Here is a 23404-nt window from a genome sequence, read left to right on the forward strand (position 1 = left end):
TCTTAACCTTTTGGGCCTGCAACCACTTGTCTGTATGTCTCTAAACTTTCTTTTATTTTTATTAAAAAAAAGGTAAAAGGCTAGTAAATAGCAACTTTTCACACTCATACTGTATTTGTGTGTCATTTCGGTTCAAAGTGTACCCCACTGATATGGCATTGCCCTCCTATACCACTGTCAAATGTACGATGGTCAGTTTAGAAGACATAAAGTAAAATCAATGCAATCATGCATTCTTCTTCCTGGTTGAACATGGTGTCTACATTACCGACAATGCAACACAATAGCCAGCAGTTCTGTTGGAGATTCATGTGTGAGATTCAACCACAACCAACGCTGACTCAATGCCTCATCCACTGCAGGTCACCACCCCGGGCGTGCTGGTGGCACAAGGTTATTCCTCTCATCTCTAACGTCTTCTGGTATCAGCAGAGCTCAGTGTTTCTGTCCATCTCTCCTCTCCTCGTTCCACAATGCTGACTCTTTCCACTGACTGTGTCTGCACTGTCATCATCTTTCCTCTAATCCTTCCTTTCCGTCTTCTCTTTGTCCTTTGGCTGTCTGAAGTCCTGCAAGTTGAGAAAGTGGTTTGGATGACTCCTCTTACTCCGAGGCTCTTCTGTCCTCCATTTCTCTACTAATGTCTCTGCTGCTAAACCAACATGTTGCCTATACTTTGAGAGGATGGGTTACGTCATGTCTCATGTGGGGCTTCTTGACCTTGTCCCTTCTCCCTAAATTCCTCCCCAATGCACTTCTAATGTCTTCAACCGGCTTGACATTGTCCCTCCATAACATTAATTTAAAACACTGAATATTTTTAAAAATTCACAGCCCAACATGTTCTACTGGGACTCTATTGGGCTTTCCCACAATATATTTTCAAAATTGAGTTTTGAAGTTAATTATTTGCCTTTGAAACAGCTGCTGACAAAAGAAAAATAAGTTATGGTCTAAAAGTTGAATTGACTCTTTTGATGATATCACATAATTTGCTTGTTTTAAATCTAGTAATCAATAAATTATATTTAGGCTATTAAAAATATGTCATCAAATGTCTTATTTGTTGAGACAAACAGTCCAAAACCCCGATAAATATAGCTTATAATTACATTAAAAAGAAAAAAGCAGAAAAAATAACAATTTATAAGTACAAAGGATTTTTTTGGGGGCATATCTGCTTTAAAAAATGACTTAATTCAGTTGCAGATTTGTATTTTCCTGTCAATCAACTACTCATATTTAAAGTTCTCTATGTTTAATAATAATACTTTTTTCAATAAATGTATATAAAAATACATTTTATACTATATATATATATATATATATATATATATATATATATATATATATATATATATATATTCTTTTTGAAATTATGTATGATAGAAACTTGTGTGATAGAACTTGTGTGATGGAAAGCCCCAGAATAGACACTGAAGAGACCTTGAGGTGAGATTGTTGTTGTCCATGTAATTATTTAATGAGCCTCATTCTCCGTCAAGAGGAAACTGGTTTATAGTCGCAGCTATGAAAATCGTTGGTAAAAGGTTTATAGTAAATAGCGACACGACAGAAACAAATGAATCAGATAATGGCTTTATATTCCTGTTACAATGATGTTTTACACACATAACTGGATTTTTGATTACAAACACTCACACCCAGGATACAGCAAAACAAACGAAGAAAAGGAGCATATAGTCAGTCCCAACAACGCATCATTTTATTTGGTTGTTGTGAAGAGATAATACCATTTTTAAAGTTTCACAACTAGTTTGGTGATCTGGTGTTGATTCACATCCCTGAAAACGTCAAACGTTTTTCCTTCCTGTTTTACATCATATCAAGAATACAGCATTTAATTATTGCACAAAACTCCATGGAAGTTTTACAGGTCATAGACAGTAAATTAGATTACCCCCTGTTACATTTTTTAAATCATCATAGCATTAAAAGGAGTACAACTCACGTAACTTTAGTCTCCTAATCACAATTAATAGATTAACTTTTGATCTCAAAGAGTTTCAGGATCACGCTCCAGCTGCATTGATTACTTCTCATAAACATAAAAAAAATTAAATCATAAATTAACATATTGCTCTTTGAGCAGCAAATAAACAGATTTCATGAACATACATCATTGTGTTTGCTTGTTAATACTTTTGTTTCTACTCCCTGAGAAACTAAAACACTGAAAAGGAAATTTCCAGCACTCATACAGCATAATGTTGTTTTTTAAGGCTAGAAGTTTTTTTTTTATCAATTCACAAGTTTTTTACTTGTCTTTTTGACAGTTTTTCATCAGCACACAAAACTTTCTTATTGTTTTCTGCAATGGCTTGAAAAGCTGTTCAGTATATGGATATGGATACAAAATGAATGCAAATATATACTCAATTATTCATAATACCTCTGGCCTAAAGTCACTAGTCAGGACCAACATGAGCGTTAACTTGTCTGTATGCTAACCTTAAACAGGCTGGAACAATCAGCTAATGTACAGTATACATGCCCAATATGAATCATAATTGAAACAGCTGTTTGTAAACAGGATGGGAAAACAAACAAACAAAATAAAAAAACAACAATTTCCTGAATTAAATAAAATATGAATGTCCCTGTAAACCATTTCAATGTCTACAAGTTCTCCTTATTTTTTAAATATATTTTCAAGTCCATGTCATAGATTTAGTGAGGCAGAATGAGGTTACGTGTTGAGTTTAGTAGGCAAGAATACTAGAGGATAATTGTCACTCACTTACAACAAACTGGTTTACTGGAAATACATTCAACCATAAAGAGAGCTTTTCAGAGGCTCAATCCAAACAGACCTTTTATCAATACTGATGGTCACTGTGAGTCTTAAAAGGGCAAAAGTACAGTTAGTGCTAGCTAATAATATCGACACAAATACAATTAAAAATCTTCAATTGGTAATTTGCATTAGACTTGTTTTCATTATTTCAGAGTCACAGGGTATAATGTTGTACCATGGTGCAAGCGTATGGCTACAGCATTCCCTTTGGATCTCATGCTGGTGTGGATTACTGTTGTATAATCAAGCCCTAGATTAGGTATCAGTAATGAGTGGTGGAAAGCCCAGGTAGAGTGCACGAGTTTCTGACACCTTATCCCTGCTCCATGCCGTACTTGTCCCTGTCTGACACGTGCAATCTTTTGTCCCATGCGGTGCTACGACATCTGAACCTCCTTTATGTGTCAGTAGTCGAGGTCCTTGAATGCAGTGTTAAGTGTTTTTAAAAAAAAAAAAAAGCCGGTCAACACAAGAGATCCCTAAGAGTAGAGCAGATTCAAGCTGTTGCTCTCGCTCACCAAAATCTCCACACAGTACATGTGACACAAACTTTCATAGCTTGGATTGCCCAGAAATGTCAGATCCAGTGAGATAGTCAAATTTAAATTAAATTACATTCATATTGAATAAGATGGGGTGTTAAATGAGCTGATTGCATTAGCTCATTCTAAAGCACACTAGACACAACTTTGGTTAAGATCTACTCTGATCTTTGATCAGATTAAAAAAATATAATTTAGACCATATTTTGCTTCTCTCCATTATTTATCATGATTATCTTGATAATCTAATGTATTTGCATTCAAATAGAAATCAAGTTCTACTGCATACTAAAACCTATTACTTAGCATTAGAATAGGTGTTTAGGCGAGCATTAAAGGTATAGTTTTTATATTTTGGAAATTCCACATATTCACATCTTGCAGCGAGTTCGATGAGAAGACCTATAACACTCTCTCGTGCTGCTGGGTATCTTAGCTTTGCATTAAGACTGGAAACATGGAGAAACGGCTAGCTGTTTCCTCCTATTTTAAATCTTTATGCTCAGCTAAACTAACCAGCTGCTGACATCAGCCACATATCACAATATCTAACTTCACAAGAAAGCAAATTCCAAAACACATTTCTCCAAAAACTATTCATTTAAAATCAGGTGATTTGAATAAATGCACACTATTTTGCGTCAAGTGTTGCTAGGGTAAAATCATGCTATATTTGCCCCCTTCATTTCCTCTCTCTCTCACACGAACACACACACATGTACTTAGATCACTTTTGGGGACATTACATTGACTTACATTTTTGCCTTGGAATCATATCCTAATACTAACCACGACTTGCCCAAACCTCACACCTAACCCCAACCTCCTTAAACAACGACTTAAAACTCAGCTTTTTCCCAAATGGGAATATGGCTTCTGTTCCCAATCAGGCAAACCGTCAACTGTTAACTGTCATAGAAATATGTCCCCAAAAGTAGCCTACGGTAGGGACATAGACACACACACACACGCACACACACACACACACACACACACACACACACACACACACACACCTCATCTCTCCTCTATTATTTTCTTCAGGCTGTCCACTATGTCCTCGCCGCTGACCCAAGGGACTATGTTGGCCTTGCACTTGGCTGACTGGGACATCTCCATCAGCAGCCTGTGCATGGGGAAGTCCCTCCTGGGGAAGGCTGCATCTCGGGGCCCCAGAGCCAGAGAGGGACATATATCATTGGCCCCATCTCCGATATAGAACACCCTCTGAAAGGGAGCACCACGCTCCTTTTGTCGGACCGCCAGATACTCCCGAACGATCACCTGCTTGCACATGTTTTCCGGACAACAGGAGCAGGAGTGGGAGTGAAATGGGAGCAGAACAAGGCGGCCAGTTGCGTCAAAACTGGCCGGGTTTGTGAAAATCTTGGTGAAAAGGTGGCGCACTCCAGCGCGCTTGAGCCAGGTCTCGATGAAGTACATGTTGGCGTCGGACACCACCGCCAGCTCAAAGTCCTGCTGATAGCCCTGCAGATACTGGAAGAGGTTTGGGAGTCCAGGTGTAGCTGGGATCTTCTCCAGGGCTGAATGGATGGAGTCCTCAGACACGCCCTGCTCTGCCATATAAACCAAGACCTTCTGCATGTGCTCGTTGTAGTGCCCCTCCCTGTAGCTGTTTCTCAGCCAGTCCGGGAGCTGCTGGCCTGGCAGAGCGCGCACCACAGCATCATCACTGCTCTCATTGATGATGGTCTCGTCAAAGTCGAACAACACTAGAAAGCGTTTCTGCTGCTGTGGCGCTGCATGGGTTTGGTTGGGTGGAGCTGTCATCTTTAGTTTGTGAAGGGAATGGTGAGTGGTCCCTGTCTAAGAAAAGGAGAAGCCAAAGACAACAGATTTATTGCACCCTTCTCTAAAAATAAAATGTTACTAGCAGGATGCCATTTAGTATGACATCATGAACATCCTGTTTACTCTGCTCCATTCCTCTCCACTTGTAAACATACATTTCCCCTACAGCCTAAAGCCTAATTAAGATAATTTATATATTTTGATGTTATCTCAGCCGACTGTAGTTCAGCAATGTAGTTAAATTGAACCTGGACACAGTACACTTAGCAAAAGAAACAATCTTTAAGTAACCCATGTTAATTTTCTGGAATAATCAGACTTTGTTAAGAATGCTGCAGCATCTGGAATGCAACACATAGTCATACACTTCTTATACTCATCATAGTCTTCCACTCAGACGTTCCCTCATGCCTTCTGGACAACTTGATTTACACATTCCAGATCTTGGATGAGCCACTTCCATATTTACAGAGGCATGGCCGATGCGTTTGCAGCACAAAGCTTTCCCTGTTGCAGGCATGTTGTAACTTGAGTGGGGAGCGAGAGCTGTAACATCACAGCATACCATCGCCATAAATGGAACAAATGCAAGTTGTGATGCCAAACCATCCTTGTGAGGCGTGATATAGTAAAGCTACTTGAGTAATGTAGAATTACTACTTTTGATGTATTTACATGTTATTTTATACTTCTAATACAGAACATTTAAGAGTATATGGATCACCTTTCCGCTTTAAAGGCTATAGGACTATACAGTCAAAACACAGTAACTATATATTTGGTCATATCCTGAGTCCAAATCTTTGACATCTGTTTTAACATATAAACATTATAAAAAAAGAGGTAAAAAACTGAATGCAGTGACTGCATGCTGGCTAACCAAGATAGCTGGTAAGATAGGCTTAGCTAAAGTAATCTAGTCATTTTCACTGTGTCCTGTGATTGGAAAATCAATTTTGTTGGTCTAACATTGAGTTCTTTATGCCGGCTTGATAGTCGCTAAATCTAAAAATGAACAAACACTAGATAAGCTACTCTTGCTTAATCTAAAATGAGAAGAGTGACTTTAGCCTCTGACTGAAGGAACTCACATCATTTGACATGGTTAAGCAATCTATAAATCACATGGTCAAATGTATTCAACATGTTTTTATGAAACCATCTCATTTAGTCAAGTGGACAATAAAGCTGAGAAGATTTTATAATAAGTCTATGACCATTTTGTTTTAATGTTATAGGTCAATCTGGCTCAGAGCCTTCGAAATAAATTCAAAGCCCTTTTTGTCAATTTAAGACAGTTTTTACATTTTGAATTTACATACAAAATGCATGATCATATGTTGAAATAGGATGTATTGTTATAAATTATACTACCTAACTGTATATGAAGTAGCCTGGTTGAAATGAACTATTCAACCAGCAACAACATGTATATGATATTTACACAGTAATCATCAGTCTTGACAAATCAGTAATTAGCCCTAGCATTTGCCTAATGGAATTAGAATATTCTGCATATAGTGAGTATTCTGCTCAAAGACGCTTAAGTATATTACATAAGATAAGCAAAAGGGTCTGAGTACTTCTTCCACAATGGGAAACAAGTAGTGCAGGACTCAAACCCATAGATAAACCTTTTGTTTGTTGCAAAATTAGTAATACAATTCAATGAAATAATAATTGACAAAGAACATGCCACCGACAAATTTAGGATTATGATATAGGGCCATGTAGCAGAATAGCTGTGTGTATAGTTTTCACATGCATGATCTTGCACAACCTGTATATGCCAGTTATCTAAATCCACACACAACATTATTGCACAATCTTGCCCTCAGAATAGCATCATGCAAACAGCAGTGGTTACCCCTTGGGTTAGCGTTTATACTATATTAAAAACATATAGAAATTACTCCAAGTTATACCTATTTAATCTGAGGCTGTGGGGTGCAGGGAAGCTTTGCCTGACGGGATTTGATGAAGTGCATGCATACTGTTCCTCTGACAATGTCAGCTCATTGACAATGTTCTAATAACAGACCAGCTGGTGTGACGCTATCTGATGTAAATGTCCTGTAACCTGCAGCTCGGCTGCAACAACGCATGTGCCAAGTGGGCGCACAGCAGCTGCATTATTTATAGAGCATATCTACACGCTAAGCTATCTAATTTTAACCCCGGAGAAGCTATTCCTGTGCAAGAGGTTACCACACAAAGTCATGAGCGAGCTCTGTCAGGAGTCGTTAGGCTGACCGGGTGTATGTCCGAGCGGCAGAGATTAACAAGGCACATTTTGAACTGAAATCACACAGAGATGAAGAAGAAGAAGAAGAAGAAGAAAAAAAAAGGACAGAAGAAGAATTATGCTGATGAGGGAATAAAATCAGGCCTACCGGCGGTGGGCATAGGAGTGAATGTGGAAGGCTAGACGCCCGGCTCCGGCGACCGCATCCCAGTCTGCCACAGCAGTGCAGAGGGTATTCCCATTTAAAGCCAATGTCATAGGAGCAAGCGTAAGCACGGTACATCCGGCGTAGCCTTTCAAATTAAAAGACCAAGAGAGTAACCCTCTGTCAGTTGACGTTTTGGAGTTAAACAGAAACAACACAACTCATGGCCTATCCATAGCCATACTTTAATTTGTAGCAGTAATGGTCACTGCTGCCGAAAATATACAGTAGTATGGAGTATTATGGAGACTAAAGTACTATATTGTACTTGAACTGCTACTTTACAGGCTACTTCTACTGCATTTTTCGAAATTTGTCGAGCAAATATTTAACTTTTTACTCCACTAAATTTATTTTACAACATCATATGAATACAATTATAAATAAAACTGCTGCATTATGATGTACAAGTTTTGATTAAGCCCTAATGCGTAAAGTAGTTAAAATCAGATCCATTATTACCAGCTGAAACATCAGCAACACATCAGCATTTATTATCCAATGATACACTATACATTACTAGGAAAAGGGGCATTATTTTATACTGTACAACTGAAGCCCCTACTTCACACTATGGGGTACTGCTGTTTTCACTAATGTAAGAGGTTTGAGAACCTCTTTCACCTTTGTAGACGGACACCTTTCTATAAAAGCTGATGTAATCCAATTCAACAGCTCATCCACTATACACTTTACAAAGTGTATAATGACCAGTTTTTGTTGTTGAAGAGTCATCACAACACACATTTGGAAACACTGACTAAATGACATATCTTTTGAGACTTCTGTTTTGCAGTTAAATGTATATTCTGCTCTATATTGTACGTGCATTTCTTATGCCTTTGCCTTCCGTCTATCTATAAGAGTCATTTTGGTGAATGTGATGTCTTAGTTATGTTAAGAATCCATTGAGGGAATCTCTTCATATTTGGCAAAAACGATCAAGCTCACGTCGATGAACTGATTTAGTTTTTAAGTTTAAAGGTCAATGTCATTTTGACCTCATGTCCATCCCATTCTTGTAAAAGTGATATCTCAGCAATGCCCTTAGAGTTTTGTTTAGAATTTGGCACACATATTCAGTTGGACTCAAGGAACAACTAATTTGATTATGGTGGTCAAAAGTTCACTGTATCCTAACAAACCCCATTTTGGGCTATAATCAGCATGACTATGCTAATTATGTCAATTTCACACTATTTATTTGGATAAAATGCTGCCATTTTGGAGGTACATAGATTTAATCAGGAGTCAGCAATGTCTTTATGTGGTTTTTCACTTGGCCCTGTAATTACACAGCAGTACCTATGATGTAATTATGCTATAATGCACAGTGATGTCATTTGTATCCAAAGAGCAACTCAAGCTGATACAGTAGCTACAATAATAAAAGCCTACTAACTGACTTTATTGCCAATCAAACAACTACTGTTACACTGAACCACGTGTTGTATTTCTGAGAAACACAAGTTATCACTTTACCCTTTGCTGGAAATGTCCATCTAAAAATAAATGGAGGCTTTTCTGCTGCAGTCAGCAGCAGCTACAGTATGTATATAATACTAATATTCACTGCAAATAGCTGAGGGTTAAATGAAGGACATCTCCTTAACTGTGTAACGTATCTGCTGTACAAAGGGCTGGACAAACTCTTAGTCAGGTAAGAACAAGATAGTCGCCCAGTTACATTCTATGCTGATAGAAAAGGGAATTATAAGCATCATGTTATCACTTTATCTCAGCCTTTGTTCCCTTGAGGAACATACTGTATAGTTCATGCGCTCAGTACTTATCCTACAGGACGTATGAATAAAACTGTGTCATCATTTGCGGTGGATATTTATGAGACGAGCACTGTTCACTGGCGGTTAACAGTGTGTTTGAAGTTATATTAATGATTTATTCATACAGCACCTACTTACATTGCAATATTTATTAATGTGACTCATTATATGATCTCTGCTGACCCTTGCACCGCCTATTGACTTCTACTTTTAATAGTTTAACATGGCACGTGTACTTTTGACATTTGCACGTTTCATACAAAATTTAGTTTGACAGGGAATTAGTTTTTTGAAAAACAATTAAAAGCAGTACCTAAAGCTCCCTGTATTTGACATTAGCTATTCTATCTTAGTCTGTTATAGTGCAGACATCCAATAAGCACACTTGCTTTGAAGATTTCCAAATAAAACAGACTTGAATGTATGAAATTCTTTCCTATGTCAGTGTGATTCAATATAGGTTCTTCAAAATTTCACTGTAACTGGTGACAAAGAAACAAGTCATTAAGCCCACACACATTGAGATACCATAAGCAAAACATTCACATTTTTACACTTTACAGTCCAGCCCAGTTAATTTTTCTCCAAGTATTTGTCACGTTGTGTTTTTCCCTCATTTATTTTGAAAGGTGGCCATTTAAAATTTATTTAAAATCAGAAGAGACAAAAGACTAAGAACCCCATATCAGTCATCCATGATCATGGGACGGTCAAAGGAACTTCCTCACAAGTTTTGGTTTCCTGGACAGAACAGGAAGTGGAATCAGAGACATGTGAACTAAAGAAAAGCTGCTGAACAAAAGTTGACCAGATTAGGACCTCTGCTGGTCAACTTGTATGTCAGTAATAGTCAACCAAGAACATTGGTTCCAGGTTTGGGCAAATGGTCAATGCAACAAATGTTGAATGTAAATGGCATGTAACTACACTGTGCACACTGTAGTTTTATTTTTTAGCTTTATATAAGTTGATTATACAGAATCATGAAGGTCAACTTAATGCCCCCTTAATCAATCAATTGAGTAACTTACAAGCTCAGAGGAACATAATGTGGTAACGCCTTAATAATACAGACAGATTAGTGCCCTTTAACAGAGAAAGAATGTGTGCATAAAGTGTGTAAAAAAATGGAAAAAGCAAGATTGTTTGATCACCATCGTGAACACAGTAACACCTCAAACCTTTCACTCATTGAGACAAACAGGTTAATAAACGCAGCACAGAGTGATCATAGTCATATCTATTATCAATACAAAACACATTGCATGTTTGAGTAATAAAGCAAGACAATCTTTGAATGAGTTATTATATATTTAACAGCTATAATGTTTTAGAATTGTATTACAAAACAAATGTAATGTCTTCTTAGAAAGTGAGAAGGCTCAATTGTAATGTTTTACATTTAACAAGGAAACACTGTAGAGTATTTTATTTAGAAGGCACAATTTCACCACCAGATGTCCCTCTCCGCATGGATGAATACTGTATCCATTTATGTATATTGACTTTCATATTTTAGAAACCACTTTTGAGTATCACATTTAACACAAAAGAACAAAGTAGTTTTGAAGTTATATTTCTTTGCTTTAATATTAAATGTGTCAAATACTTTAGCATTACAGAAATATATTCAAAGATGATCAAACAGTTTTTATTTTTTATCTTCACCAATTGCCTTCTAACATCTGGAGAACAATCGGCTCAAAATGACTTCAGTTCTCTCTAAAAAATCCACATCAGATCTTACTTCATACCAGGAGAAGGGAACCTATGCAAGCTTAACAAAGTCACAAATGTAAATGATATGAAGCATATTCTGTGAAACGTTCTTTCAAAACAAGATAAGCTGGAGAGGGAGAGAGAGTCGTGACAGAAAGCAGGACTGCAGGAAGAGGAGAGGAATGTGAGGAGCCGCTCTGGTGCAGATGGAGGGAAACCTCTTTTCTCTGGAGCTTCTGGAGCATCTTTCTGCATCACTGCACTGAATTACACAGCTGGGCAAAATATACTGAGCACACTATTTAAGATCATCATCCAATTCAAAGATACAGACATGCAAGCATAACAAAAACTTACAAACTCTTTCTGTTCAGAAAATGAAAGCTTAATACTCCATCACTTCAAGAGCTACAAGATGAATAAATATTAAGCACAGAAATACAAAGTGCATAAAGCAAAGCACTATCCCTTTTCGTTTTCATAACTTCTATAACCTACTCCCTATGGGAATGACTAAGTATCACATACTGTACTTCTGTAAATACTTAGATTTTTTTATTTGAATATGCAAAATAGGATCTAAGAAAGCAGCTAAATCAAGAAGAGACAACCTGCCTCAACATGGCTTTTTGTGTGTCTTTTAGCTCAAGTTCAGCACATCCTTGTTTGGAAGAAAACCAACACGAGTGCCAAGACAGGAACATCCCGCTAATTGTCATTCACAATTGACTTGGTGGCAGTGGTGAAAGCAGACTTTGAATTTGGCACAAATACAAGAGAAAAATATAACAATTTGAACTAGAATACAAAGAGAAACTTTTGTCCAACAACATTCAACAAAGAGGAATTAAAGTTTTGCATCACAACCCATGAAACCAGAACTACTATTCCCAACAAGCCTTGCACTATGTTACTGATAAGACAGGCTGAGGTTGGTCAATTGGATTACAGTTACTCAGTCATTACTTCACCAAATTAACAATCTGTAACACAATTAAGAAGTTAGAAGCATTATATCTTGAGAACATTCAAATTACTTTGCAAGATTTAATGATGCTGATTATAGAACAAACAGAAAAAAACACCTTCATTTTTTTTAACCATCTCTTATCAGAATACATTGTTCCTCAAGTGATGTAATAGAGTACAGTTCTTTTTCAATTAAAACACAAGTATTCCCAACATAGACACGACACTGCAGATATATTACACAACAGAATCTTCATAAACATTTGAAAATACTGACGAAGTCAAAGAATACATCTTGCTTCTCTTCTCTCTGTGGCAAGTGAACAACAGAGAACTCATTCAGGAAGTGCTTGAAAACATCATTCAAATAAACACTTTTACTCAATCCTCTGCTTTAACTTCCTCTGTGGCCTCGGACTTTGATTTCACTTCCTCCTTCTTCGCTTCAGGAAGAAGGATGACTTTCCCAATGTTTTGGCGTTCGTGCATGCGCCTCATGGCATCAGTCACCTGACAGAAGACACAGGAGTAAAACAAATGTGCAAAACTGCTATTGTCTAATTTTAGGTTATGCATGTTTTATCCTGTTGCTTTTCCCGTCTCCTAAAGACAAGATTCATTGCACCAGATTTGTAGTGACGACATGATACACACGCTAATGGTCGAGCAGTCAAAATGAGGAGGAAGTTTAATGAGCACAATGGCTATCTATGCAGTGCATCTCTGCAGTAAGTCATCTGCACTCTCTATTATTTCCTGCCTTGGCTTTTGTCCGTTTCCTGTGCGCAGATGCAAATTCAGGATCATTTCGCATCACACTCCTGTCTATCCTTGAAGCGAGCCAGAGACACTAGAAACACAGAGACATCCCCGTAAGTAGTGGATGCCACGGCAACAATTTAGGCAGTCACCTAGCAACGCCCCTTAAGTACCGACTCATCTGATGGAGGGGATTGAGATTTGCTCGTCTGCCACATGAGAAATGGAAAAGAGGAAATCACCAGCAGGCTGTGACGCAGACGGAGCTTCACTGGAGCTCCTCCTGAGTGATGCACAGCCATCTAAAGTCTGTGAATACTTTGAGCAGCTGAGCTTATGCAGCTGGGAAAACTTAAACAATTTCTGAAAGCTTTTAAAAGAAAAGAAGTTCAACATATCCGGAAACAAGCTTGTTCACTTTCTTGCAGAGACTTCGATAAAAAGATGATGCCACTCTAAAAATATGAAGCTAATGCCAGCAGCTGGTTAGTGTAGCTTAGCAGTAGGACTGGAAACAGGAAGCTCGGCTGACTGTTAGAAGGTAGAAGGTCAGTAGTTCACTAATTAACGCGTTAAGTCTTGTTTGTAGATTTGTATTTTTTCTTTCGGCCAGAGCCAGGCCAGCTGTTTTCTTAATATATACGTTGTTTCAATGTTTAAAAAAAATCTATTTGCACTTTATTTATTTCACTTTATATGTTGGACAGGAGAGAAACATTTTTTTTTTAACTCATCTGTATGTTTGCACATTGTTTTTCTATTGTTGTGGAGTTCGATTCTGTTTCCCCCTAGCCCAGAAAGTGCTATCATGCAGGATTAAGTAGCAGTGCCTCTTTTATATCTTAGATTTAAAAACAGTATCAAACCAACCTCCTCGAAGTGATGGCATGAGTCAATGCGGGGCTTGATCTTTCCCTGCTCGTAGAGCTCCAGCAGCTTGACCATCGCTCTGCTGATGAGCTCCTCATCGGTGAGGTAGCCCAGGTGGAAGCCGCCGATGCACTTGTTGGACTGCATCAGTTTGAGCGCAGTGAGCGAGAGCTGGTTGTACCAGGTCTTAGCCATGGCCAACAGGTTCTTCTTCTGGCCCGTCACACAGTTGGCGGCACCTTGAATGAGGAACGATAGAACAAGGTACTTTAAAAGAACAACCGCGGAGATTAATTCATTTTTATTCATAGTTGTCTACTGGAAAGTTAGAAATGATAAATAACATAAAAGTCGCAACACTGCAAAATGAAAATAATAATATTAAAACATATTTCGTTAAAAAGAAATGTTACTTTAAATTATGTTTAATATTTACTGAGGTACAGTACTTAAGTGTTCTTACTTTCCACCTTGGTTAGCTTTTGTTTAAGTTTATTCACTGTTATGCAAATTATGCAAAAACGGCCTCATTAAAATAGGCACTTACATTGAGGCAGACTAAAGAAAGTAATTAATCCAGGTGACTTACCAAAGACTACAAGTGTGCCCAAAGGTTTCAACAAGCTAAAGCCTTTCTGGGTATCTGAACCACCGAGTGGGTCGAGGACGACGTCCACTCCTGCAGAGAGAATAGAAAGATGGGGAGGAAAAATAAAGATGAGAGTTTTGTCCCTTTTTCAACTTGTTATTCAAGAAACAAAAGCCACCGACACATTGTTAACATTAGATCCATACCATTGAATTGAATAAAATCCAAACATTTCCGGGCCAAACAAGAAAGGTATGGATGTCTGTGTTCTTTGGGCTTAAACACTACAACTGGCAGTACAAGCAGTTGTGTGTTTTCTCACCTTTCGGGCTGATTTTGCGAATTTCTGCCACGTAGTCTTTGGTGCGGTAGTCGATGGGGTGAGTTACGCCGCCTTGGGCAATAGTTTCGTGTTTGGCGGCTGATGCAGTGCCAAAAACAGTCACATCTGGCACAGTCTGACACAGCTGGGTGACAGCAAAACCAACACCACCTATTATACGGGCAGAATCAAACTGAAGTGAGACAAGTAACCGCAGGCATTTTAATTTACAAAGTAGAAAGCTATTCAACTTCTGTGTGATCTCTCTCTGAAACACTCTGGGATTTAATCAAACAATACAACGACATTGGCTTTTTCACACATAATACTACATAATGGATCAGTCATTCAACGCACACACAATTCTGGCTGCCTGCGTGTGCAAGCTCACCAGTAATCCTTCCTGCCCTCTCCATCATGGCCTTGTGTGGCTGATTCATACATGTCAGCTGACAGCCACCCACACACTCAACACTGAAACGTGGCCTTTGAGAGGAGAGAGGGGGGGGGGTGCAGAAGAGCTCTGGACCGCGACAGTGGTGCTGATATTAACTGAAGTGTGTACTTGGATTTAGGTGTGGTTGTTAAACACTGAGCTATCTGAGGGAACGCAGAATAAACATCTTTTAAACATCATGAATAACTTCAAATAAACAAAAGCTCAGGATGATTTTTGTTTAAATGGCACGAGGAATTTTGGTAACACTATTTATTACGCACATGTCTATAATGCATTGTAAACAGTCAAAATATGTTATAATCTTCTTACAGCTGTCTAATCTAGTTAAAAACACTCAAACATATCAATAATCCTGTATAACAATAACCATAGCACTTTATAGAGCACTTCATAATGACATATATGGTAAAGTATCACAATACTTCATAATGGCTGGTCACTTACTGACATTTATGTCAGCAACATAGTGTAATCATTTATATTGTTGTAATACATTAACATATTTTTACAATGCAATATAGTTTTGATGAGTTATTCTAAGTGTTTCTTGTTGGCTCAAAGATATTTGTACAACATGTTGTGTTCTTGGAGCAAACAAAGATCACTTCAAGCAATCTATAATCCATTGAAATCATTACGACAATGATAATAATGCGTTATACAAATATTATAATGTATTCAAACTATGGAAATTATAACACACTGTGATCTTTTCCAAAAAATGACACCATCCCAATTTTTGCATCGAGTGTGAAGGTTTCAAAAGTACTCGAGCGCCTCTGATCTTTTGTAGCTTTAGCGTTGTTGGCTGCAAGCCGCCAGCTCAGCTGTCGCCATGTTGAGAGCCATTGAGAGGCAATGAATAAGCTCTCAATTTTGGGTTTAGTACTTTTAGAAAATGCATATAATTATTTCCAGCTTGGTTATTTAAACACAACGATCTCAACAGCAAATGAGACATATTTGCTTGTTACAGTGTTGAGGCACCGTTTTTAAATGTCAGGTGTTGCTAAAGCAACCATGCCTGATAATGATCCCGTTTTCCATTTTATGAATAAGCTTTTATGAGACCCCACAAATGCACAGACACACACAGAAAGAGATAGACACAGACACACACAATCTTCACCTTTGACCGATGGACTCTCGAATAATAATTTTTCAGCACAGAAATGCGGCTGCATTCAAAGAAGTGATTAGTGACCCGGCGTGAACGAGCCGCGCGACTGTTTACAGGTTACCTGGGAGACTCGGGGAGATGCTTGTTAAACGTCACAACAAATCATGGGGGAGTCTGTCTGTCCGACTGATTTTGGTTTAAGTAGATCAATTGTGTCCAAAAATGTAAAATGTGGTTGATTTTTTTAATGTATAATGTTTATACTGTTAATATTCCTTTTCAATTCAATACAGTGAATCTTCCATCAAATGTTAGGAATACTGAAAAATAGCTGACGGCAACAAAAAACTGACATTAATCAAGTGAAGAATAAAAGCGTACTTCATTATTTGTTGCTGAACAGTATTCAGACACCACTGATTGTATTTGTACTAAACGAGGTAAAGGATGCAGTGTTCAGAATACACTCGCTGCATTAGGTGTGAATGTGTGTATTCACTGCGTGCGCCTCACCTGCTGCCATATGGATGAGAACACTGTTGCCTGGTCTCACGTTGGCCATCTCAAACAGCATCATGTAGGCGGTCACGTAGTTTACGGGGAGAGCGGCACCTTCCTCAAAGCTCATCTGCTCGGGCATGGGGAAAGTGAGGTTGGCGGCCACAACGACAATTTCCTGCCACATGCCACTGCGGCTCATCACGATGACTCGATCCCCCACCTGAGGAAGGAAGCGCAGTAAATAAATACATGCAACTTACGACCTTTTAATGGCGTAACGCCACATAAAAAAGAAACCTGGTCCTGTCCCTTTAAGGCTACGAATAGGACAGGCGGCATAATGAATCTAACATTAATTGCAATCACAATTTTGACTTTCAAAAATTAAATTGACATTATTGACTCCAATATTGACATTGAAAATACAAACTTCGTGACTGCAAATCAAACCAAGTGTCTCATAAACTAACAGCCAGAGGATTGAGATGTTTTGGCTTTACTTTCGGGAGCTGTCATGACGTAGCGTGCAGCCTGTGAAAAACTGCACAAGGTTAAGGCTGTAAGGAGCAGAAGAGCAATACGCTGTTTCTTATTCATTTTAATGTCTGTTTTCTATTGTTCTACTAAAGAGAGCAGAACTCTCAAAATGAAAATGTCTTATTTTCATTCAAAGTTGTGTTAACTAGCACAAGCAGCGCTCTCTGGATTTCATTTGGGGTAAAAGGTTTTGGTGCAATTCTATTTTGCCTCTCGGAGATGAATAAGTGAATTCATCTTATTTTCATTAGGATTTGTACATTAGCAGAATTTTTTTAAAATTTTGATAAAGATTTGTACATTAGCAGAAATGTAGCACACCATGGAGGATAAATAAGCACGGTTCACTTCAACGTGAAAGTGCAATAAAAGATTATAGCCACTAAAATGAAAACTACAAATATTAATTCTATATTTGTGTATAATCACGCAGCCCAGGAAGGATGAGAGCATGAAGAAGCTGCCGATTTCAGAAGCTCAATTTCTTGTGTCACCACCACTTTGCTCTTGTCCACTTTGTCGTCAAATGGAAAATTGAGGTCACACAGGCAGGAAATCTTCTGATGCATTTGTGTTGTTAAATGACATAAGGGCAAGTTATTACACTGCTGCTGTGCTCTGTCAACATCCATCCATCCTTATAAAACGAATGATCCTCAGAGTCATCTTGTGATACTCTGCAAGCAACGACACTCAAACTCCTTATAATCTGTAATGGATTCATTATGACGACGTTTTTATTAGTAAAATTATGGCTGCAACAAATTATTATTTCCATTATTGATTATTCTGCCTAATATTTACTGGACCAATGTTTGGCCTGTAAAGTAGTGAAAAATGCCCATCACAGTTTCCATGTGTAACATTTTAGAACCCAACTGACATATGACAGAAGCTGTAACCAGAAAATGTTTTGCAAACAAGTGTTTCTAGTATCCTCCAAAAAGTGAATTTTTCAGATAGGCGTTTTTTGCTTTTCGGCCATTGACATTTTCAGTCTCTATTTTATATAATTTTCAAACAGGAGTCCAGAAATGTTGTTTTTAGACCTCACTACCAACTGAAAACATGTATGTGTGTATGTATATTAAACAAGATCACATCAAACCTGTTGCCTCTACCTTAATCGTTTCTGTTCAGACTGTCCAGAGGGCTTATGAGAAATGTTGTTTCTGCATTGTGCACTGGCTTCTTCCAGAGGGACATGCTATTATAAAAAGTATCACTGGTGTTGTGAAACATGCCAAAAGAGTGAAGGATTCAGGAAAGAAGTCCGATTGTGAACGCTGCACCGCTTCCTGTTAAAGCAGCTTCAAGACCTCTGAGCCACACCCACTTCCTGCTGCGCACAAACCTATCACAATAGACAGATGCCACGCACGCACGCACGCACGCACGCACACACACACTAAAAATAGTCACACTCAAACACATGCTGCTGTTGTCTGTTTATGTGAGATAACTTCAATAATGCCAATTTTCAGCTTTAACTTCTGCCTCAGATGACTCAAATGCTCCTTTTTGGGATGGATACAGTTTCTTAACCTCTGGTCTTATGAAACACTTTGAGACACCCACTGGGTGACCTCAAAAAACACATGATGGTTAATTATACAAAAGGCTGAGCTCATATCCTGGAATGCTGAAATCAACTGATCTGAACTGAGGTAACAGAAGTGGTGTTTGAAGTAGAACACTGCAGTTTGTGTGGAATCCCGCTGTTTATTTGAATTAGCTGCGACAAAACTTGCACCAGCAAACTAAGTCAGGCAATAGAGTTTTTACTGCTGTTTATATCAATGCATGATCATATAAACACAAGGCATCTGCTTTCAATTGACCAGATAATTGTCAATACACTGGGCTGAATACAGAACACACTGCGATACATCCTCTCGTCACACAACACTAAGTGGAGGAAAGAGTTTATTTGCAGAACAGCTGGTGTATTTCGTTGCACGCGGCCAGTTTGAACCGTTTAATACAGCAATAATTGCTCAGTCTTTCAAAAATATCAATCAAGCTATGAGGCATAACTGTAGATGCTTTTTAACTGGAAAGACAGGCTGTAATGAGACCCTACATCACACACGCTGCATCTGCTTTCCAACCAGCCACACCCTCCTCTTGTCTGGAGAAGACTTGCTGCTGGAGCCCGGCTCGATCTGGCCTGATTACAACAGGATCAGCCTCTCTTTGTAAACATGTGATTGTGTGCTGCTCCGTGTCCATGGATCCTACTGCAGTCCGTCAGATTTCACTCGTGCATTTTTAACCTTATTGAGATTCTTCAACTTGCACCCTTTCATGTTGTGTTTTGCTGCTTCCCCCCCTCCAAATAAAAAGTTGGTTTTGGGAGCGAACCACTCCTATAGGATTCTTGCTCTTGAAAATGGAGATACTAGTGGAGGGAAGAAGGCTGGATAAGCTGGAGGAGGGAGAGGGAAATTCCATACTGACACAGAGGGACACGGAGGGGCTTAGGTATGACAAAACACATATGTTAAACTAAATAATGGCCTGTAAACTCTTATATTAGCCAAGATAAGATGTGTGTGGTTGATACAGGACCGACGTCTGACCTCAAAGTACCTCATTTGACAATTCCGACTGACTAACTGAAGTTATGGCCTTGTTATATGGTTACTGAGTCCTATAATATGGTCTTGTGTCCACAATCTCATTGGTTACAAATGGAAGTAATAACTAGCAGATAAATATCTTGTTTGGAAGACTGACTGAAGTCCTATGCAGATAAGGCTGGTGGTGCATGTATGAATGAAACATCGAGGTTGTAAAAAACAGGACTTGAAGCGGCTCTGGCGGTAGATCCAAAACAGACACTTGCAACATTCTGGACGAAATGAAATTATTCTGTGTAAATTGAGCGAGGACATGTGTCATTTCTAGCTGCCATCTTTGTTTGGTTTAGGAAAAATACACACAACTTGGGAAACAGGTTTAGAATGTTTGTATCGCGCAATAGAGATGTTTTTTTTAAGGTAACTGTAATCTAATTGTAAAACACAAGGGGCACAAATGGTGGCTCGGATGCACAATGATTAACTGTGCAACTCTTCCTGAATGTTTCACTTCTCTTATATCAGTGCCAAGAAATGCAGATCATAGTTCAACTTATTCAGATCCTAAAGCAAAAGCTTATTCGGTTTATGGAAGGCTGAAATTATTATTATGAGAGTAAATAAAGAGAAATCTGCATGCATCTGTTGCTGAGCTTTCCATCCAAAACAAATAACACAACCCTTATGAACCCAATGAGACAGCAGAGAAATACCGTTATTGAGTGTTTTGCTTCTTCCATGCATGCATGCATGCATCCATGCATGCATGCATGCATGGGCGTAGAACAAAAGCACCTTCAAATTCTGCTGCTTTCATTATTTGTACTAAGTAAACAAATTTGAAACTCCAATGAAAACTGAAGAGTTTTTGCAAAAGCCTATGGCATAAAGTAATCGAGGTTGCTTGCAATGAGTCACTTTGGGGTTTTATTTTATCCTCCACATGTTGTAGTAAAAATAAATAGAGTCCACATAACATGTGGCCCATGGATGATCTGGGATCAGTTCTGAAGTATCGTAGGAAAATGTGCTTTAACTGCAGGGAATAAGGTGCCTGTATGCTTCAAATAGACCCGTCTGCAGCTGACTGGATTTAAAGGAGGCACAGGCACATATAAATATAAATAATCCGAAATACAACTCCATAAAACTCGACTTCTGGAAAGCTCTTTATCAAGAAGGTAAATGCGCTCTTGTGGCGGGGGAGAATGTAAACACATTTCAAGGACACATTGTAAATCAAACACAGTAACTATTCATAATGCCAGAAGAAAACCCATTTTCACATATGAAGAAAACATGTTACATAGTGGAAGAAGTTATTTATATAGGGGTTCTCCTTTTTTCACTGTGCTTACACACCATATTGTGCTGAGATGTTTTAAAACATACAAAAACAGGCTGTTTCTACAAATAGTTATTTATTTTGATAATTAATTAATTGGCAAATTAACAAAAATGTACTACATGTATTGGTTCCAGCCTCTCATTTGCGAGGATTTTCTGCTTTTGTGTTTTAAATCATTGAAATCTTGGATTTTTTTTTTTTTGACTGTTGGACTAACACATGGAACAATTTCATCATCTTGGGTTTTAGCAAATGGTGAATGGCGTTTTTTCACTATTCTCAGACAATTCATTGAGAAAACGTGTGTATTTGCATGCCCGTCAATGGCTGGAGAAGGATAAATGACAATCAAATCCTCACTCTCTCACAAACACACACACACACACACACACACACACACACACGCACACAAAAAGTCATGCCATAGAGGGTTAATGGAAAAATAAAAATGGTTTAATGTTTAGTGGAAAAGATTACTAGCATGTTTTGGCCAGGAGTGACAACCCATGTGTCACTGAGAGCCAATAAGAAGCACATTTCCACAGTCCAGAAACACTTTCTGCAGAAACACGCCAGTAACCACAACTACATCCTCAGCAACTCCAACACCACATGACTGACCATGTTCATGGTCTTAGTGGTATTGAGGTGGGTGGGGGGGGGAGCTTTACTCACCTTCTTGTCGGTCACACCCTCCCCGACGGCTTCGACGACCCCGGAGCCCTCCATGCCCATGATGACAGGCGGGGCGGGCAGCGGGTCGTACAGCCCCTGCTTGCCCATGAGCTCGGCGAAGTTCAGCCCGCACGCCTTGACGCGCACCAGGACCTCTCCCGCGCGCAGCTGTGGCCGCTTTTGCTTCTTCACCTGCAGCTTGACTTTGTCGTAGCCCCCGTGACCCGTCAGGACCAGAGCCCGGCAGGGGAGAGGCTGCTCCTCGGCTGCGGGGCTGCTCACCGACTGCTGCGGAGGAGCCGCAGAAGGAGACGGCGGAGGCTCGTCGGGCTTCTTCTCCTCCTGTTCAGGTGGCGGCTGCTGAGTTGGAGCCTCTTCGTCAGACATGATGACCACTTGTGATGAGAGAGTAATAGTTCAGCCTGTTTGGGCGTTGACAAGCCGACAAACAAATAGTTAGGGAGAGAAAGGAAAGAGTCTTGCTAGTAGCAATAATTGGTGGTGCGTAGACATAAAATAGGTCCCGCAGTGAGGACAGTCGTATCCTTTGTGAAATTAGATTGTTACTGCGGGGTTTCCTGTGCGTGCGCTCCGCTCAACAAGTGATCCACGTCAATGAAAATCATGAATTCCGGTTTTGATTTTCACAATAAGAAGCTTCCTTTCACTCAAGCAATTAAGATGACCCAAAACACTATATAGTAGGATATAGTTTAATCCAGTTGTTCTTAACCTTTAAAATGATGTTTATGAACTTACACTTATATTTAATTGAATATTTATTAAGTAACATGTTTTAAGGATTTTTGAATGGATGCTTATTTTAAATATTTATTTTTTACAAATCTCACATACCCTGTGGAGTGCCTTCACATAAACCTCTGGGTACACATACCCCCTTTTGAGAACCACTGGTTTAAATAATATATAGGCTACATTTAATGGATTGAAAAACAAGATTGAGGCTTTGAAACATTAGAGACGCTGTTGTGTTTATTTTCATAGTTTATTTACACCATAATATTAATAAGATAAGATAAAATTATTCTTTATTGGGGACATGTACAGGATTACAGCAGCAGAGTGTATAGTGCACACAAGAGACCAAAAAAAAGTATTATAAATAAGCAATACAAAAACAGTAATAAAAAAACTGTACATAATCCAGAATAATAAAAATAGAATAACTTAAAACTGTTAAAATAATTTAAATGAAATATTATACAAACAGAATGGTTTATTCAAAGGATTGTCCTTCTGACGACGAGAAGAAAATTAAAATAGAATCATTTATTAAAATAAAAGACAATGTTTCCACACAAAGTTATAACAAATAGTAAACCACATTTCTGTAAATGTAACTGAATGAATTCCTTTAGTGATAACCATGATACATTATGAACATGTTTATATCTGGTTGTTTCTCATATTTGTTGCGGAAAGGATTTCATTTTTAAAACTGACTTGAAAAAGCTTTTATTTCTACACCAAATCTTGTACTATCCGGTGTTTTCCTTCCTAGTTTTGGTTAGCTTGACGCAGTTTAA

The 23404-nt window shown here is 38.6% G+C and overlaps 2 protein-coding genes across 2 annotated transcripts; both read right to left on the reverse strand.

Annotated features, from left to right (window-relative positions):
- Positions 1–3271: 3271 nt before the first annotated feature.
- Positions 3272–7650, reverse strand: LOC137789608 (probable phosphatase phospho1). The gene is made up of 2 exons (XM_068583329.1): positions 7566–7650; positions 3272–5187 (listed from the first exon to the last, which is right to left on the reverse strand). Exon 2 carries the CDS (start codon positions 5149–5151, stop codon positions 4378–4380), a length of 774 nt encoding a protein of 257 aa, XP_068439430.1. The 5' UTR covers positions 5152–5187; positions 7566–7650; the 3' UTR covers positions 3272–4377.
- Positions 7651–11658: 4008 nt separating this feature from the next.
- On the reverse strand, positions 11659–22456 carry LOC137789996 (synaptic vesicle membrane protein VAT-1 homolog). The gene is made up of 6 exons (XM_068583911.1): positions 21858–22456; positions 16728–16935; positions 14635–14805; positions 14313–14402; positions 13724–13962; positions 11659–12604 (listed from the first exon to the last, which is right to left on the reverse strand). Exons 1-6 carry the CDS (start codon positions 22242–22244, stop codon positions 12476–12478), a joined length of 1224 nt encoding a protein of 407 aa, XP_068440012.1. The 5' UTR covers positions 22245–22456; the 3' UTR covers positions 11659–12475.
- Positions 22457–23404: the final 948 nt, after the last annotated feature.

This window comes from Clinocottus analis, unplaced genomic scaffold (genome assembly GCF_023055335.1).
Source record: "Clinocottus analis isolate CAN_PGR_092001 unplaced genomic scaffold, fCliAna1.0.p SCAF_19, whole genome shotgun sequence".
Classification (NCBI taxonomy): Eukaryota; Metazoa; Chordata; class Actinopteri; order Perciformes; family Cottidae; genus Clinocottus; species Clinocottus analis.

Coding starts and splice junctions, on each gene's coding strand:
- LOC137789996 (XM_068583911.1), bottom strand. CDS start 22,244: ATGTCTGACGAAGAGGCTCCAACTCAGCAGCCGCCACCTGAACAGGAG. Junction 16,936..21,857: donor AGGGTGTGACCGACAAGAAG/GTGAGTAAAGCT, acceptor TTCCTTCCTCAG/GTGGGGGATCGAGTCATCGT. Junction 12,605..13,723: donor CATGCCATCACTTCGAGGAG/GTTGGTTTGATA, acceptor GTCTTCTGTCAG/GTGACTGATGCCATGAGGCG.
- LOC137789608 (XM_068583329.1), bottom strand. CDS start 5,151: ATGACAGCTCCACCCAACCAAACCCATGCAGCGCCACAGCAGCAGAAA.